Below are 17618 nucleotides of genomic sequence, written 5' to 3'. Positions count from 1 at the left end.
ATGTAAAACTTTCAAAACCTTAGTAATCCAATTAAAAGCCACAGTAAAAACCTGCAGTTATAAAGTTCTAAATCTACTATTATGTGTTTAAATCAGCAAATGCTGAAGAACATTGATGCTGGAAAGAAGTCTTCACATGGTCATAAAGCAGGTAGTCAGGTGAGCCTCTCTAGGGGGTGCATTCAACCCCCTGAGGCCACTACTGAAAAAACCATCCTGTTAGCAAATATCCAGAGTCCCAGTCGCAGGCTAAACACACAAATCAGAGGCTATCTTATCTTTTGATGATGAGATGCTCCTTCATATTTAGCTCAGGCCTCAGGACAATGATGTAGCACTTGGGAAGAAAGATGCAGCACAGCAGCCCAGCACTGGAGGCCAAGATGGAGAAGGCCTGCACGGCCATCATGTACTTCCCCTTGGTGCTGAGGTAGGAGGGCACAAAGGACACCCAGACACTGCAGAAGACCAGCATGCTGAATGTGATCAGCTTGGCTTCATTGAAGGCCCCTGGCAGCTTCCTGGCCAGGAAAGCAACAGTGAAGCAGGTGGCAGCAAGGACGCCCATGTACCCGAGGGCAGTATAGAACATCATGAGAGACCCCTCATTGCACTGTAGGATGATGTGTCCAGGTTGGGAATGCATGTCAGAGTCAGGGAAGGGTGGAGAGGAGCCCAACCAGATGGAGCAGATGATGACCTGGACACTGGAACATGACATGACAATGGACTTTGCAAGGCTCTTCCCCAACCACTTTCTCACCTTATTGCCTGGCTTGGTGGCCAGGAAGGCCAGCACCACAGTGATGGTTTTGGCCAACACACTCGAGGTGGCAACTGAGAAGATGATGCTGAAGACTGTTTGTCGAAACAGGCAAGTCACTTTGCTTGGCTGGCCGATGAATAGGAAGGAAGACAAGAAGGAAAGCAAGAGGGAGATGAGGAGAATGTAGGAGAGGTTCCTGTTGTTGGCTTTGACGATTGGAGTTTCTCGGAATTTAATGAAGATTCCAAGCGTAATGCCTGAGCTTAGAAACCAAATCAGGACAAAGGAAGCCAGGAGAATCCCTAAAGGTTCCTCATAGGAGAGGAAGGTTATTCTCTTGGGGACACAGCAATCTCGGTCCTTGTTCGGGTGCTGATCTTCAGGGCACCCGCTGCACTGCTCTGCATCTGGAAAAAAGGGAAGCCGCTTCACCAATGAGACCTTCAATTGTACATCCAGAACAGAATTTACTGCAGTTGGTAAAAAAGGGGATGTAGGAGACATTGGGAGGTGATTGTGTGTGGTGTGGCAGGGACAGAGGTCGATGTCCCTAGGGAAGGAACACACTGTTTGCTTCCCAGGTCCTGTCAGTGGCATCATCATCACCCAAGGCCCTGCAATTGCAGGACACTCCAGCCCATCTCTGGAGGACATGATGGAGCTCCTAACAGTTGGAATTAAACAGTCAATATGAGCTCAATGAAAGGATTATGCATGTGGGCCATTCTGGCAAAGTGGGTGGGATACGGATCTTACAGATTACACAGACAGACAGTTGGTGCTGAACTGTGCTAAGCCGAACATGGTTGTGGGAGTACTTCTGGAGGGTTTTTTCCCCCTATTTGCATATCCACAAGTGGTCATGTGAACCAAGTTCAGGGGCTGGGAAATGGCCATCTTTCATTTTATTTTACTTCATTGTTATGCTGCCTAGAAGGCGAGCCTAGCAGGTAGTTTGCATCAGGTCCTGAAGAGGTTCTGGATCTGGCAAAACAACTTGGGGAGGTTGCTTGAACAGACAAATCACAGTGGCAGGATGGAATGGACATGGTTGGAGCCCCACTTGGACACTCTCCTGCCTTCAAAGGCTACCCTCAATAGCTTTGTCTAAAAATGAGCATCAGTTAATTCTTAAAACGAAAAGGACTTCTTCACAACTGAGAGGGTGCAAAGAGCAAGAGCTTCAACATGGGTAAAATGGGTGAGGAGATGCAGATGGCTTTCCTTGCCACTGGGATCACATCCCTCTTCGTAAGGCCTGAATTGTCCTGGGTAGAGGGTTCCATTGAGAGGGGTCATGACTGAAAGACCACCCTGCTTTCTCACTAAACTTCTCCTATTACACTTAGAATTTGGGCAGACTCAACCTTTTGCCCTACATTCAAAGGGAAAACCATTCCCTCTGTGGAGACCTACCTTCCTGAGTGGAGATGGTCCCTTCCGCACATGGGGCACAAGTGTAGCAGCAGGGCAGCTTCCCCTCCTGAGTCTGCTTGGCATAACCGGGGCGACAGCTCTCCACACACCTGGAACGAGGCACCACCTGACAAAAAGGTGGAGAAGAACTGTGAGGAGTCCTTTTCTCAGCAAATCACAGGGTCTGGACATTCCCAGTGGGATGTCTAGTCCCTGTGACAACCAGTCCCTTTTTGAAATAATTTTTGATTTTGTAGTACACAAAACCAGTTTCATGCACTCAGTTGTTTGAGCACTGCAATTCTTCCTTTTGATGCAGAGTGCATTGTACAGTCCTGAACCAAGACAGTACTGCAGTAAGACTGAAATGTATAGTATTGCAAGATCACTAAGAAATAGAATCAACAGCTCTCCTTGAAGAACAGAAGCAACTTGCAAGGAAGCTTCTCAGCAGCACGCATAAGTCGTACTGCTGCAGGGCCATAGCAATAGCCCTCCATCATCCTCAATACTTAGAGTTAGGGTGAGCTCCCTCAGAGTTGAGGGCCACTCCTGGGAAGGGCACTTCCTGCTTTCTGTCACTTTCTGTGTTCTGCCACCACCGCCATCGTCATCTACTAAGATTCAAATTGAAGCATTACCAGTTAAAAAGAATTATGCAGCTGTTCTGTCTTTTTCCCCTTAAAGGATATTATTCTTTGTGCCAGCCTTTCTGCTACTTGCAAAGGGATATCATATCCCCCCTCAGTCTTCTTTTCTCAAAGCTGCACATGCCCACTTCTCTCAGCCTTTCCTCACAGGGCAGTGTTTCCAAACTCTGGATCAGTTTTGTTGCCCTCCTCTGGACCCTTTCTAACTTACCTTCATCGTTCTTAAATCTTTGTGCCCAGAACTGGACACAATATTCCAGGTGAGTTCTGACTAGTGAGGAGTATAGAGGAAGTACTACTGCTCATGATTTGAAAGTAATATTTCAATTAATGCATGCCAAAATACCATTTGCCCCTTTGCCGGCTGGGTCACATTGTTGGCTCATATTTAGCAAGTTGTCCACAACTACTCCAAGGTCTTTTTCTTTTTCAGTTCTATTGAGCCACGTATTCTGCATCTTGTATTGATGCATTTGGTTTGTTCCAGAGTTTCCTCATTTTCCCTTTCTGCAGGTTCACTTCTGCCTCAGCTTGCTGATGCTCTTCTTGCTTCCAGTCTACACTGAGCTGTTACAGCTTCTCCGCACTGTCTAGAAACTTCGTTTTCTTTTATTATCATGAGGGTGGACACTCTTTGTTCCAGTGTTCTCAACATACAGTACATGAGACTCATATAGACATGAAGACCAGGCTGTCACTCAAGGGTATGGAAGAACTGACACTCCACCCCCCACCCCAGATGTGGACTCTTCCTCCAGTCCCCAGAAGTCACTTGGGCCTCTGCTGCCTGTGACGCACCCAGACGCACATTTTCTTCTTTCACAAGGAATGCGATGCCATTGGGAGCACGGAGACTCCCCCATTCTTCTGCCTCCAAATGAGTGAGCCATGCTATCGGCAACTTTTTAACAATCAGAACAATTCTGTGAACCTTATTCAGTGCACACAGACACTGCTTCAGAAGATGCCTGTCTTCCCTGGGTTCTGCTGTCTGAGCAGAAATGGAGATCCCTGTTCTCAGCATTCCCAGGACATCTTGCTCTAAATCTCCCACTGAGGACCACAGCAGATCAGCGCATATGGTGAGTGTCTGTGGGGGCAAGAAGGAGCTCTGCAGCATTCACAATAATATTGGCAGTTAGTCAGAAGTTGGGACAGCTTGGCATCATAGGACAGAAACAGTTGAGAATAGCTCTGTCTTGGATTTTTGGGAAATTCTCTTGGAGACCTCACCTATCACTGGCCTTTCACCTCATCCTTGCTAATCTCATGACTTCATTCTGACCAATTTTCCACGTTTCCTCCTTTTAAAGCAAAATGTTCAACCCTCTGCATGGAATAGCAACCCTCTTTGTTGCGATGGGGCAGGCATAAAAATGTTTTAAATAAATAAATAAATAAATAAAAACTGCTGGCTCTTCTGGGTCCACTTTGGGGTTCTGAAAGCTGAGCTACCTGGCAGTGTGGATTAGACCAGGAGTTCCACTGAAGGACTTTCATCAGGCCACGTCCTGTGCATTGAGAATTCAGAGCACCAAACCCTGAGCAGGAAGGCTTCAAGAAAGGAACCCTAACTGGCCTTTGCTGCAGTGAGCAGGTTCCCTTGGCAAGGCATTCCTGCATGCGTGCTGACAATTGATGTCTCATATGTACTCTTGCACAGATAGTTGGCATGATCTGAATGCCAATAATAGGACAAATTATTTCCCCCACCTTTTTAAAATGATGAGGCCACACAATGGCATCTGGGTTGATGCTGAGCTTTCGCCCTGGGAGTTCCCCTCTCATCCAACTCCCAATGGTCACCATTCCAGGAGTATCATTAGGAAACAGCACCCAATTCACAATATCAAAGTCAGCTTCCAGCTGCCCATGCTCATCCAAATGCAGCCCATTAATGGAAGTGTTACATTGCCAGATTCCGCTTAAGAAATAGTGGAACTAGAACGACAGAGAAGACAACATGTTGATTTTGTTCATTTGTTCATTCATTCATTCATTCTCTAGGCCACTCCATAGCCCTGGGAATCTGTGCGTTGAAAGGATGTTCAGCATTTTTGTCATCTTTGCTCTGAGTTGTATGTACAGAAGACAAGGTGCATCCCATCTGCACTCAGATTTCACAGCGGAGACAACTCTGATCTCCTTTCTTTTCTCCCTTAGCATTTTGCAGCTGAGCAAAATCAGCAATGTCACATAGAGAAGCTCCCTTTGCACAGTTGCCCAGAATTCCCAGCTGGTCCCTCCAGATGTCTCCCAGATTTCTGTTCCTGACCTGGCTGGTCCTGCTCCCAGAGCCATCTCTGGCACATGAGAGGGATTCCCTCAAGAGTGGGTTTTGCCATTGAAGGCCTACCAAATTTCCACTCATATTATTCTGGTGACCTTCATGGAAGTGTTGTCCACTTCTCTTTACTCCACTGTTTTTCTCTACAGAAGCTTCATGAGAAGGCAGGACTCCCTGGAGTAGACAATCATGTTAGCGGGAGTTAAATGCAGAAAATGAAAGGGAAGTCGAAATATAAGATGGATTGAATCTGAAAGAAAGCCTCAGCCTTGAATGTGGAGGAACTGAATGGAGCTGTCATGGATTGGGCATTTATGCTTTCTTTCACAGTGTGACATAGGTTGGAGATGACTTGATGGGACATAACATAGACAAAAGAAGACATAACATAGAAGGAAGGACATAACAACAACTGCCCAATAGCCAGTTGGGCATATTATCAAGGCATAATATGGTATTTGGTTGGAAGGGGAATCGGTCCCATCTTCACAGGTCTTTACTGAATTCTGTGAAGATGGGCCGCTCCTCCAGCTGCAAGCCTATGAAGTGGCAATCAGCACACTTCTCAGCAGGGAGAGTCCAAATTCCTCATTCTCAAGCACTGAGGAGCAACCACAGAAAAACCATGGCAGCATGGCAGAAAGATACTTGGAACTCCACCAATCGTTTCACAAGCTGCACTCATCTGAAGAAGCTGGGCAAATACCTTCCCTGAATCTTTGATCCAGCATGCAGCATCATGATTCTTCGGTTGTGTAATGGTTTGCAATTCCTGATTATTATCCCTAGAATGTAGAACTAAAATCACTTGATAAGTCCAATGAACAATCATGGTCAAAGCCATGCGCAAAGTACACCATACCACAATGAAACAGGAAAGCAAAAGGCTCATGAACATGATGACAAGATTTCTTCAATAGTTCATCTTTGCTTGGAAAGACATGTCCATCTCAATGGTGGGGTGGGATTAGGTCTTCTCCTGCTGGTTTCAAAGGCAGTTTTCAAAGCTTGTGGATTTCTCTTCAGAAAAGCTCAGTGACTGGATAGTATGATCAAGGAGAAAGCACGTCTTGAACTTTCCTGATCCAAAGTTTACAGAATAAGAAAAAAACCTTCATCCTCATGCAAATGCAGATTGACAGCCAGGGAAGAACTATTAGCTGGGATGTTCCAGGAAGAATTGCAGCGGCCCCTGACAAGCAGCATTCTGCCATGGCTGCAAGTTTCAAGCTCCTTTCAGGGCAATTGGTCAATTCAGCGTAATCCAGCACTGAATTGACCAATGCCAACCTGCAGCAGGGAGCCAAACTTCCATGAATACTCACAGATGGAATGCAAGACAGAGAGGTGCAAAGGCACTTGAGCTGCCAAAGTGACTCGATCCTCCAGTCAAGATTGGAGTTCAGAGACTTCAGGGAGAATGTAGCTCCTGCTACCATACTACTGCTACCAAGGTCATCAAGTCTCTCTCCCAAGCATGTGATCCACTAGCAAGAGGATACTGATCTTGTTCTAGTTATTTCATGGAGTCAAGTTATTTCTGAATTATGTCAACTGGAGAAATGGAGCCCCAACAAACTGTCCTGTCTTTCACCATCTCAGAGTCTTCCATGCCTTCCTGTCCCTCAGCTTTCCCTAGAATCATGGTCTTTTCCAGGGAGCCTTGCCTTCTCATTGTGTGTAGGAAGTAAGGTAGCCTCCCTTCCTCCATACTTGCTTTCAGGGAATGTCCTGGCATGAGTTGCTCCTGGACTCACCCATTAGTTATCCTTCTTGGTCAGAATAACCACAAAGCTCTCCTCCTGCACCATTTTTTTGAATACAGTATTCATTTTCCCAGGATTCAAATACAGTCTATGAGCCCTCATCCAGTGCCTTACTGAGTCCAGCCACTGGTCAGGGACTGTTATGGCCATGGACAAGCAGCGTTTACAAGGACATAGAGCCACAGAGCCACATGTCAAGAGCATGCTGAGGATCCTTTTCTCCATTACCCATCCCGACATTTGCAAACTGTCAATTACTCATTCAAAAGAAGGACTGCAAACCAGAACATTCTTTCCAGGACTGAACTGATGAGGGGTCACAGGGTAACACACTTATCTCTCTACGTATTTTCTAAAACCAGCCATGCAGGTCAGAGCACATCCACTGAAATGGATCCACAACATCCCAAAATGAAGCTAGCCCTGCTGGTTACCCGGGATGCATGTATACAAGCTGAATGATAGAGCAGGTGGAAAGAACTGGGTCGAGCCCACTCAATTTTCTCTATGACGATCATCCATCCTGGACCAATCAAGGGTTAGGATAGGGGGTCATCCAACTGGGGTGAAGAACTAGATCAGCACCCTCTAGAACATTGGCATCCTTGAGACTGCAGAAAATGACCCAACAAGACCTTCTCAGGAACCTGAGCCAAAAAGAAGATACCAGCAACTACATACCATTATTGAAATCCATTCAATCTAGAACACATTTCTTTAAAAAGTGAGTATATCAAAGTACAATGATAGAGTAAGTGGAAAGAACTGGGTCAAGACCACCCATTTATGTCTATGAAGGTTATCCAGCAGGGGACCAAGTCTGATTCATGATGGAGCTAGACAAGCAACCTCCAGAACATGGACATCCTTCACACTGCCTGCAAATGACCTGGCAACACCTTCTCAAGAACCTGAGCCGGAAAAGGAGATACCAGCAACTAGATACTCCTTACTGAAACCCATCCAGTCTAGAACAGGTTTCTTTAAAAAATGTAGTGCCCCTGGAGTAGGAGATCCCAGTGTTTTGTGGAAGGATGGGTTTGTCACACCGTGGAGCTGCATACTCATATCCTTTTGGTATTAGGCACTATAGGAAATCCTCTGGAAGACACAGTTCAGAGCCCTCACTGCAAGGACTTTGCCCACCTTATCTGAGGGAAATCCATGAAATGGATGGTGCAGGCAGATGTGATAGAATTCTGAATGGCCTTTCTCATACCACCAGCATCAAACAGAATACAAAGGAATCAAAAGGATGCTGGAAGTAATTTCAGGAAAGTGCAAATGTTTCCCAATACAAGCATATGTAACATCATGAGGGGGGAGCAAAGTTGAAAGAGTGGGCTCAATTTCCACCTCTGCACTGCCATGCAATAGGCAAGATGATGTTGTGTAAAAAGTGTTTGCTCAACTGAACCCAGAACCTTCTGCCATTACCTGTGAAACCAGAACAGGAAAGGGAATACCTGCCAGGATTGCAGCTCCTGCACTTGAAGTCTGTCTCCCCTTCCAGCCATCAATATCCACTTGGATAGGGACGACAATGCAGCACTTAAGGAATGGGCTACCATTTGGATACTCATGTAAGTATGGAAGCTGTCTTGCGAAAACACCCTTTCCAGCTCCTCCTGGGGGAGCATCTCCAGTATCTCCTTCTCTCTGTAGCTTGACCAACTTTTCATGGAATAAGCATGCTCTGAGTAAAAACAATGGAAAGCATTCTGCCAAAACCAATCAATAGAATGAGAAAATGGATTGTAATGGTTGAGTTTTTTCTTTTGGGGTCTCTTCATGATGAAGGAAAAGGAACCATGGAAAAGCTGAAAGGAATCAGGATCCAAACTTAAGTTCAGATTATTGTCTGGTACAGTGGTTGTGATCCAGACCTTTCCTCCAATTTGTTCCCTTACAAGTATCTCTTGCATCATAAATATTGGACCACATCCATATTGGGAGTCTGCATAGAAAACAGCTACATTTACTTGTCCCCATACAAGAAAGAGCTCATTTTGAGTCATTCTGAGCACATTTTTTCGTGATAGCCTCACTATGAAGGCAATACAGAGTCCATGACTGATCATCAATGGGATCACTGACCTCACAAAAATTTCTCCATTTTCAGTGTCTGGGGCAAAGAGACCAATCCACATCCAACCAAAACTTGCAACCAGTTGGACAATGCCCAAGTATTGGGTTTCTTCCTTTGGGGCCATCCGGTAGATGAATGGGAACTGAGTGTGATCCTCCAGAACAGGGTTAACCAAGCCATAACTGATCTAATGAAGAAAAGAGCCTGGTGGTTTGCACTGTGTCGTCTGTGGAGGAACATCAAAAGCATAAGCAAATGAAATCCCAAAACAAAGGCCCTTCACAAGGCAAGCTGAAGTGGAAGTAGAGGAAGAAAGAGGGGGAAAAGATATCAAGGATCATCTCTACAGTAGCAACTGATCATTTGCTTTGTGGAAATGGGTCTCTTTTAAGTGGGGAGAAAGGAACCCAGCCCACTACAGCCTGGCAAGTGTTTCGGCAAGACCAAAAATCAAGACTAGTTGAGCACCCCGAGATGGCCTTTTTCTTTTCCACCATGGAGTGACTACTCATTTTCTCCTTTTCCAAGGCATTAGGCTGATGGAGGTTATTCTTACTGGACAGCTATCCTGTTCCCCAGAAAGACCATCCCTTTGAGAGATACAGCTGTATTTGTGTCCCCTCTGAAAGACTGATCCCTCCAAGATCAGTCCAAGTGCTGTGGAACCAGTGTCCTGTACATGGGCGGAGCTGGCTTCTTTTCCCCTCCACAATCCCACCTGAGGAATCTTGTAGATGGACGACATGACTGAAATAAGAGTGGAAATATCCAATTCAGTTCCTTCAAGAATGGCCAGCAGGTTCTTCTTCTTCCCGCAGGCAAAATTTGGAAGGTGGCGTTCCCCACCAGCAGGCAGGCCTAGCATGGCATAGGAAGTCACTCTGGAATCAAAGCAGCTCTCATAGATGTCATAGCCCAGGCTGATGTTGGGTAAGAGCCTTGGATTCTTGTTGATCTCACGGATGGAAAACAGGAAGGACAACATGTGCCAGTACTCCAGAAACAGGAAACTGTAATGCAAGAATTACAGAATCTGGACTCATTCCAGGAAGATTCAGAGAAGATTCAGGATGTGTAAGGAGAAGGATTCCTTCACACATTCATTCATTCATTCATTCATTCATTCATTCATTCATTCATTCTTTCATTCATTCATTCATTCATTCAGTGTATGGCATGTATTGCCAGGGAGTCTACAATGTTTTAGTTGATGTTCTGGAGTATGAAGTTGCAAGTTGGTTATTCTGCTGGAGCACCACAGGTGGTGAACTGACTTAGCCATTGTTGTAGATCTTCTGGGGCTTTTCTCTGCCAATCCTGAGCACACCCAGGCAGATCCAGCACCAGTCCTTGTTTTCCTGATGAACTAAGTTAGCAGGTTGCTATTTTTTGACTTGCAGGTGCTATGCTTTTGAACTTCTAGGTGGGTAGCAGCTAGGGGCAAACAGCAGGCATTTACTCCATCCTGCAAGGCTGGGCTCGAACCGCTGGAATACCAATAAGATTCTTAATGGGTAAAGAGAACAATCAATCACACAGCACCCACTTAAATGCTGGCATTCACTTGCAGAAGGTGCAGCCACAGGTAGGGATGACCAGAAAAACTGTTGAATTCCCTGCTTTGGGCTTCGCAGATTCGATAACTGTTCACATCAGCCCAGAGTCTGTGTTCCTGATGAGCACACTCAGCATGAGCAGGAATTTAGTCCCACGTTTTGCATAATCAGTGCAATTTTTCCACGCTGACCACTGACAATGGCACCAGAGAGTTGGGAAGTGTAGTGGAAAGATTTTCCCTTGACTCAGCTTACTTTGCAGGGCCAAGCCAAGCATGAGAGGAATTCCAGAGATCCTAGAATGGTAGATTCCAAAGGGTTCATGCCAACCTTTGCCAGGGTCCTAATTTGACAACTTTAACAGGACACATTCCTGGAGGAGGCCGGTTGTAGTGGCTTTGCTATCCAAGGATGGTGTTCTGATGATGCTTCTCAGAGTTTATCCTCCAAGCATTTGCAGGATTCTTCTCATGCTCAGCCTGAATGTCCAAACTATGCTGACCTGAGAGGAAGTCCATGAATGGTTGCAGACCCCACTTATGCAAACTTCTGTGCCAGTTGTGACTGCTTAAAAAGGAGCTTCTCCTGGCAGGTGAGGGGCATCCTGCCAGGAGCACCAAGGGCCACATTCTAAGTGAACCCCCACCACCTGCCTTCTTGGCATCAGTTGCAGCCCTTCAAAGTGCAGCTGCACTTGCTGGGTGAGGGAGCACTGCTTGCTGAAGTTGAAGGGTTCAATTCCTGGAGAACTCCTCACAAAAGCTGGGCACATTCACCAGGAACGAAGTGAGCTGGAGTCCGGAGAGTGAAGCCCAAGAAACATGATGGATTTCCTCTCCCTGATGGATTGTTCACACATCCCCATCAGAGGCAGGATCATAGGAACATCCCTTCCTGGACATGCAAATGGAGAGGTTTTATGATCCTCCTTCCTGCCTTTGGGAGTCCCACTGGCCCCCAGTTCACTACTGTGTACATGTCTTCTTGGGATGCTGAAGGTTAGAGAACTCCCAGAAAACTCCTTTGCACCTAGAAAGCTCACCATTACACACAGCTGTCTCTAACTACTGCTCCACAAAAGTGTAGAGGAAAGAACCTGCCTTTCTCCCAAGAAGCAGAGAGACTTTGACATTCATTTCCTCCCCAGCAGAATTATTTGATGTCCTCAACAATAGCATGGGAGTGGCAGAGAGGGAACAGTCATCTGGGTGATCATGTCCAGCAAGATATGTCAGGGAAGCACTTGGGAAGCACGATCTCCTGTCCTCCCCTCCCCAAGATGCCAAGTGGAAGAACTTGAAGGAAACACCCCCGTCCTCATGCCGAGGATGCTTTACATTCACAGTCCCTGACCACTCCCCAGACGGTCTACAATGCATGTTGTGCTACCTTCTTAGGAAGAGCTGAAACTAAGAGTAACCCAAATTATTTTCTGCTGTCTAATGCAGCAATATAAGGGTGGCAAGGGGAGCCATGAGATGATTCGAGCAACCCCAAGGAAGGGCCCCCTTGACTCCAGTCTGGATGTTGCCATCTTGGTTAAAGCAAGCAGATGCTTCTGCCTAAGATAGAAAGCAGTGTACAGCCAGATGTGAACTGGCTGTTCTGCATGCTCCCATTCTTCCTTCAGAAAGCATAAGAGGGCAAAATACAGAGCAGAAATTCTGAGGGGGTAACCAGGGACCAGAATGATGGGCTGCCTCCAGGGGAGAGGAACAACCAGAGTGCAGGATGGGGAACACTAAAACCACATGACTCACCTCTCCTTCTGCTTGCCTGGTGACTCAGAAAAGACATGGGGTCGCTGGTACTCAAGATATTGTGAAGAGACAACTCCACTGATAAGGTAGTCTCCTGGATGATAATAATTAGATGCCCCTTTGACCAACATATTTCCATTACAAGTTGTCTTCTGCATCTCAGAAACTGCAGGAGGCAGCATTAGAAGCAGCAGGGGCACCAACACTGGGATACTGTGGCTTTGTTCCCACATGCCCCTTCTGCTTGTTCTTCTCACCTGCAGACCCAGCTCCACCAGAAAGCTCTAATCCGGCAGTCCAACAGATGTACTCACCTCTGAGCCAAAGGGGGTTTTTCTAAACTTCACCTGGGCACAGTCCTCGCATCTCGCAGGCTGCCCTGAGCCTCACCCCAGGCCCTGACATTTCCCTTGATTTTGCCATTTGGTTTCTCTGTCTCAAGATAAATTTAAAGAAGGTCTCCAGAGAATTGGCTGGAATCAACATTAATCACTCTGTTCCTGATCATCCAATGGGAGTGAGACAGCATCTCTGCTTCTGGACCAATTATGTGTCTCAAGGCACAGTCGCATGGAGGGAGAAAAATATGTTGTTGGTCCTCTTTGATGAGGCTGCATCTTTTGCATCAGAGGGTGTGGTAAAAGGGAGCTTGGAAAGATCTCTGTCAGAGATCCCTCTTCAAAGGAACCCAGGTCAGGAACACCTATTGATATCCCAGCTGTGGCCCTCTGCAGATTTCCTCTTTGTTTCAATTGATAGCCATGTAGGTTTCCCAACCTGGTCAACATGGCCCTTTCCATCATCTCCGGGCAGAATAATTCAAGTGGCATAGGGTTGGATGGAAATGTAGTGGAATCTCCCCCTTTAGCATCAGATGGCTTATGATCTGGCTTGGTCAGTCTTGGAAAAATGGGCCAAGCTCAGTTTCCCAACACTCATGGAAGAAAGCCTAACTGGACAGTGCACAGAAGGGTGAAACTTTTTTGACAGTGGTAGTATCGGGCTCCATTCCTATGAATCTGCCTGTAAGTGCTGGGCAGGAACTCAGTGTTGGGGCATTACAAAGTGGAGTGGAGGAGGAGGCAAGCCAGTGTATCCAGCATATTCCTATCCTAATTGATTTGTCACACATCCCTAGAAAAACCGAAGGTGCACCGCTACCAATCTACTTCCTTCCCCATCCCTGGACAGGATCACCAATGAACTCATCTGGTGTGCAAACAGTTTACACATCAGTTTACATATTTAGTAGGACTGAGTTGTTGCATCGGGCAACCACCCCACTCAGTTCCAGCACAGCAATGCACTTGCCAGACCCCCATCACCCAAAGTGGTATCAGTTGCTGTCCTTGATGGTCATTACATTTTTTTCATACTTGCTTCAAAGACAGCATCTTTTTTCATCCATATTTTATTAGAGCTTGATAGGTTTCATGGTGGTACAGGGTAGTTTTTAGAGAGGTTGATCACAGCTAGCATCCATCTCCCTGGTGTGTGGCAGCATTTTTTGCCCATGATAATAGATGATTCCTAGCTGAAAAGGCCCCAAAAGGTCTTTGCTCCAGCCTCAGGGAGGTTCACACCCTGTGAGCAGCTGCAACTGATGCCAAAAAGGACTTGCCAGCAAAGGTTTGCAGTCCCTTTAACTAGCATCTGCAGTGATTTCCAAAAACGGTTTCTACTAGCATTCAGATTTTTCATCTCCGCACAGTTTGCTTTGAACAGCCAGGTCAAGCACAAAACAAAGCCCATGAAGACTCTAGTAAGGTTTATAACAACCTGGCTGGTGAAGTTAAAATGGAGAGGAGGGGGAAGAAGGATATGTAAGCTGCCTTAAGATCCTTGAAAGGAAAAAATGTGGGATATAAATAAATAAACAAGTTCTCCCAGGGATACAGGACCCAGACCTGACAGCTTTTTCTTTCATTTCTAACATAAGATGTGATTCTTATCCAAGTGGAGCTGGAGATGGAATTCTTCAGCGTCTTGTACACCTATCAGATGCTTTCTTTAGTTTTGACTGTTAAATGCTGCTTTGTATTCAGATCCGACCTCAGGACAAATATGTAGTACTTGGGAAGGAAGACACAGTCAAGTAACCCTTCACTGGATGCCAGGATGGAGAAGACCTGCATAGCCACCAGGTGCTTAGGGTAACCATTAGAGGGGAATCATCAGAATGGCAGCCAGTGACAAGTGGGCTCCCCCAGGGCTCTGTCCTGGGACCAATCCTGTTTAATCTTTTCATCAATGACATGGAAGAAAGGCTGAACAGTCTGCTGATCAAATTCACAGATGATACTAAAACAGGGGCAGTGGCCACAAGTCAGAAAAGGCCTCCCAGGCTATCTAGTCTGTACATCCAAGGGGTACTGCAGAAACTCTCTGCCCGCCCAGAGGAGGCCCTCTTCTCGACTTTCAAATGATGGCCACCTGCAGCTCACCCTTCAATAGGTAAGGCTTCCTCTGATGATCCTGACAAGCACACAAAATTCTGTACGGGGGAAGGCAGCCCACTGTGTAACATTTCAGGCATTAGATGCCAAGTGGCCGAAGCAGTTGTTGGTCAAGTGCAAAAGTGCATGCTTGATTTGACAGCCCATAGGAAATCAAATGCTAGCGTCAGCACTGGTGTCATATATCCAGGGCTGGGAGTCCCACTCAACATCTTGGTGGCCCCATTCCACACCAGCTGCAGCCTCCAGGCCAAGGACATGGGTAGTCCCCCATGTCATGGATGACAGTCATCTAAGGTGAGGTTACTAAAGCCTGGACTATGGAGGCCACAATCTCTCTCTGCAAGGGTAGCCATGGCTGACATACCAGCCAGAGATGCCAACCCCTGCTCCAAACCACAGAAGTCACTGGAGCTTCTGCTACCTGTGATGCACCCAGAAGCACCTAGAAATGCAACCCCACCTGAAACATGCAAACTCCCCATTTCCTGTGCCTCCCTACTGCAGATCTACCTAGTCTTCAGTGTGTCAAGATTCAACAAAATGCCTTGGTCTTATGCAGTGCACCCAGAGACAAACTCAGCACATACTCTGATACAGGTACGCGCAGCTGTGAGATAGTGCTGGAGGCAAGAAGTTACTCTGTGGCCCCCCACAAGCAATTTATTGAAGGGCCTGATTTTGGGGAAAACTGAACAATATGTCACAACAGCAGTTAAGAACATTTCCGTTCCCGGCCATGTGGACGTTGTCTGGTGGGCAATGTGCTTCCTTTTCCTCTCCTTCATGCTTGCTGGTTACTTCTTTCTGAGCCCACCTTTCATTCTTCCTCTCTGTACAGCTTAATGCTCAATCTGTGCTTTTATTAGCTGTTGGTTCTTCCAGTTCTACTTGGCTGGGGGACTGGAGAACGATTTCCTCAAAAGTGTGGGTTAGACTGAATTTAGCAGCCTCATGTGCTTTGGGAAACCTGAAGAAACCTCTGAACAGGAAGACTGGGGAGACCAAAACACTCCCCAGCCCATGCTTCTGAGAGAAGCTTCCATTGGCAAGGACCATCTTGCCTGTTGTTAAGTAAATAGTAAGAGGAAGGGGGGCTCTTAAAGCTAGTGAGGGGATCTGGTAGCTGATGCAATGGAAAAGGCACAGATCTTACATGATTAATTTGCTACTGTATTCTCCCCAAAACAAGTTGCACATCTACCTGGGGGACCAGAAGTAGTTGGAATCACTCTCCCTGAAGCTGAGGAGCTCCTCAGGGCCCTGGATGTTACAAAAGCGCCTGGTCCTGATGAGTTACCCCCAACATACTTTAAGTATTGGCAGAGGAGCTCTTGCACCCATTGGCTTTCATTTTTGAGACCTCATGGAAACCCAGAAAAGTACTGGAGGTTTGGAGGGTAGTGTCAGTGTTCCCAATTTTCAAAAATTACATGCATTCTGGGGAAAACATGGCAGCCCAGGGAATCCATCAGTTTCCTCCACTACCAAAGGGCCTGGATTATTTATTTATTTATTTTCTGAGATATCCTGCCTTTTTCCTACAAAGGGCTCAAGGCAGCTTACATCTCCTCCTCCATCTTATCCCCACAACAACAACCCTGTGAGGTAGATTGGACTGAGAGCTTGTGACTGGCCCAAAGTCACCCAGTTGGCTCCATGGCTGAGTGGGGACTAGAACCCAGATCATCTGAGTCCCAGTCTGATGCTCTTAATCACTACACCACACTGGATTAAGGCACACTCTGTGCCCTGCAGGATCCTACTGCCTTCACTGGTGCTACTGGGAGGACTGGGAAGGACAGTAGGAATGAGGAGGACCATTCTCTGCCTCATGGGCTGAAGACCCTCCATCCAACCTAGGTGTCACAGTCTGGGGTGTGGGCAGCTGGGCATCAGATCAGGGCACCAGGACCCAAACAACTGGCATACTAAGAGGGCCTATTCCAAGTCACAATCAAGCAGTTCAGAGGTCAAGGTCAGTACCAGAAGAACAAAATAGGTCAGTCCAAATAGCAAAGAGTAGTCAAAGCCGGTCAGGAGTTGAAAGCCAGAGAGACAAGCCGAGGAGAAGCAGGTACCTGGAACTGGAGTGGAAGCCAAGCAGCCTACAGAAGCAGAGGCTGGGGCAAGATGACAGGCAGTTTCCAGAAACAGGCTCCAGAAGGCACAGAGAGATCCAACAACATGAAAAACAGTACTGAGGTGGCAACAGCTCTCATGCCCGCCTTTGCTGGCTGCCCCAAGTGCCGCTTGAGCATGCTCGACCGGAGCAGCAGGGGGTCTTCCCAAGCCCCTCGGTTGCCCCTTCCGTCACTGCTGGGCTTGGGCTCCATGACAGGGCATTAAACATGGTCTAGAACAGCCGCAGCTTGTCAGAGGCTTATCAGCCGAGAGTCAGGCACATGGCCAGAACCATGGCAGCTCTCATGGCTTAGCAGCCCCACCAGCACCTGCCCCTCATTTAAACAGAGAAAGGCTGTGCTGTGGCTGTGCCCAGATGTAGCCCATCTTCTCTCTGGAGTGTGAAGCGTCCTTGCATTCTCCCCACCATTGGAGGCTGGTGTCTGCTGTAGTGTTTTGCAGCTGGAAACAGGATGGAAGGGCGCAGCCCCCTGCAGGGCACCCCCTCCCCATCATGGAAGACCCAGTCCTTATTTAACACTTTTTGCCCTGCTGCCATCAGGGGAAGATTCATCTTCCAGCTGTTCTTTGCTTGAAGGGTAGAGAGGAAGGAACCCCCTGCCTCCCTGGAAGGGGGCTCCTGGCTGGGCAAAAGCACCTTGGAGGGGAGCTTTCCATTTGGACCCAAGAGCAGGAGAAGCGCCCCGAATGCCAGCTGTGCACCCTCAGCAGCCAGGCTGATAGTCCA

The 17618-nt window shown here is 47.1% G+C and overlaps 1 protein-coding gene across 1 annotated transcript in view; it reads right to left on the bottom strand.

Annotated features, from left to right (window-relative positions):
- Positions 1 to 274: 274 nt before the first annotated feature.
- The window catches only part of LOC123019757 (vomeronasal type-2 receptor 26-like), a 20081-nt gene continuing 2737 nt past the window's right edge, over positions 275 to 17618 (bottom strand). Inside the window, exons 3-6 of the mRNA XM_044422815.1 lie at positions 15951 to 16009; positions 9693 to 9984; positions 2183 to 2309; positions 275 to 1173 (exon numbers count right to left, since the gene is read on the bottom strand). Of these exons, the coding sequence (XP_044278750.1) occupies positions 275 to 1173; positions 2183 to 2309; positions 9693 to 9984; positions 15951 to 16009 (1377 nt within the window). The remainder of the gene's footprint in view (positions 1174 to 2182; positions 2310 to 9692; positions 9985 to 15950; positions 16010 to 17618) is intronic.

Source organism: Varanus komodoensis, unplaced genomic scaffold (assembly GCF_004798865.1).
Source record: "Varanus komodoensis strain SLA01 unplaced genomic scaffold, ASM479886v1 scaffold136, whole genome shotgun sequence".
NCBI classification, from domain to species: Eukaryota; Metazoa; Chordata; class Lepidosauria; order Squamata; family Varanidae; genus Varanus; species Varanus komodoensis.
The sequence above is the reverse complement of the archived record's forward strand: the minus strand, read 5'-3'. Positions and strand labels throughout refer to the sequence as shown.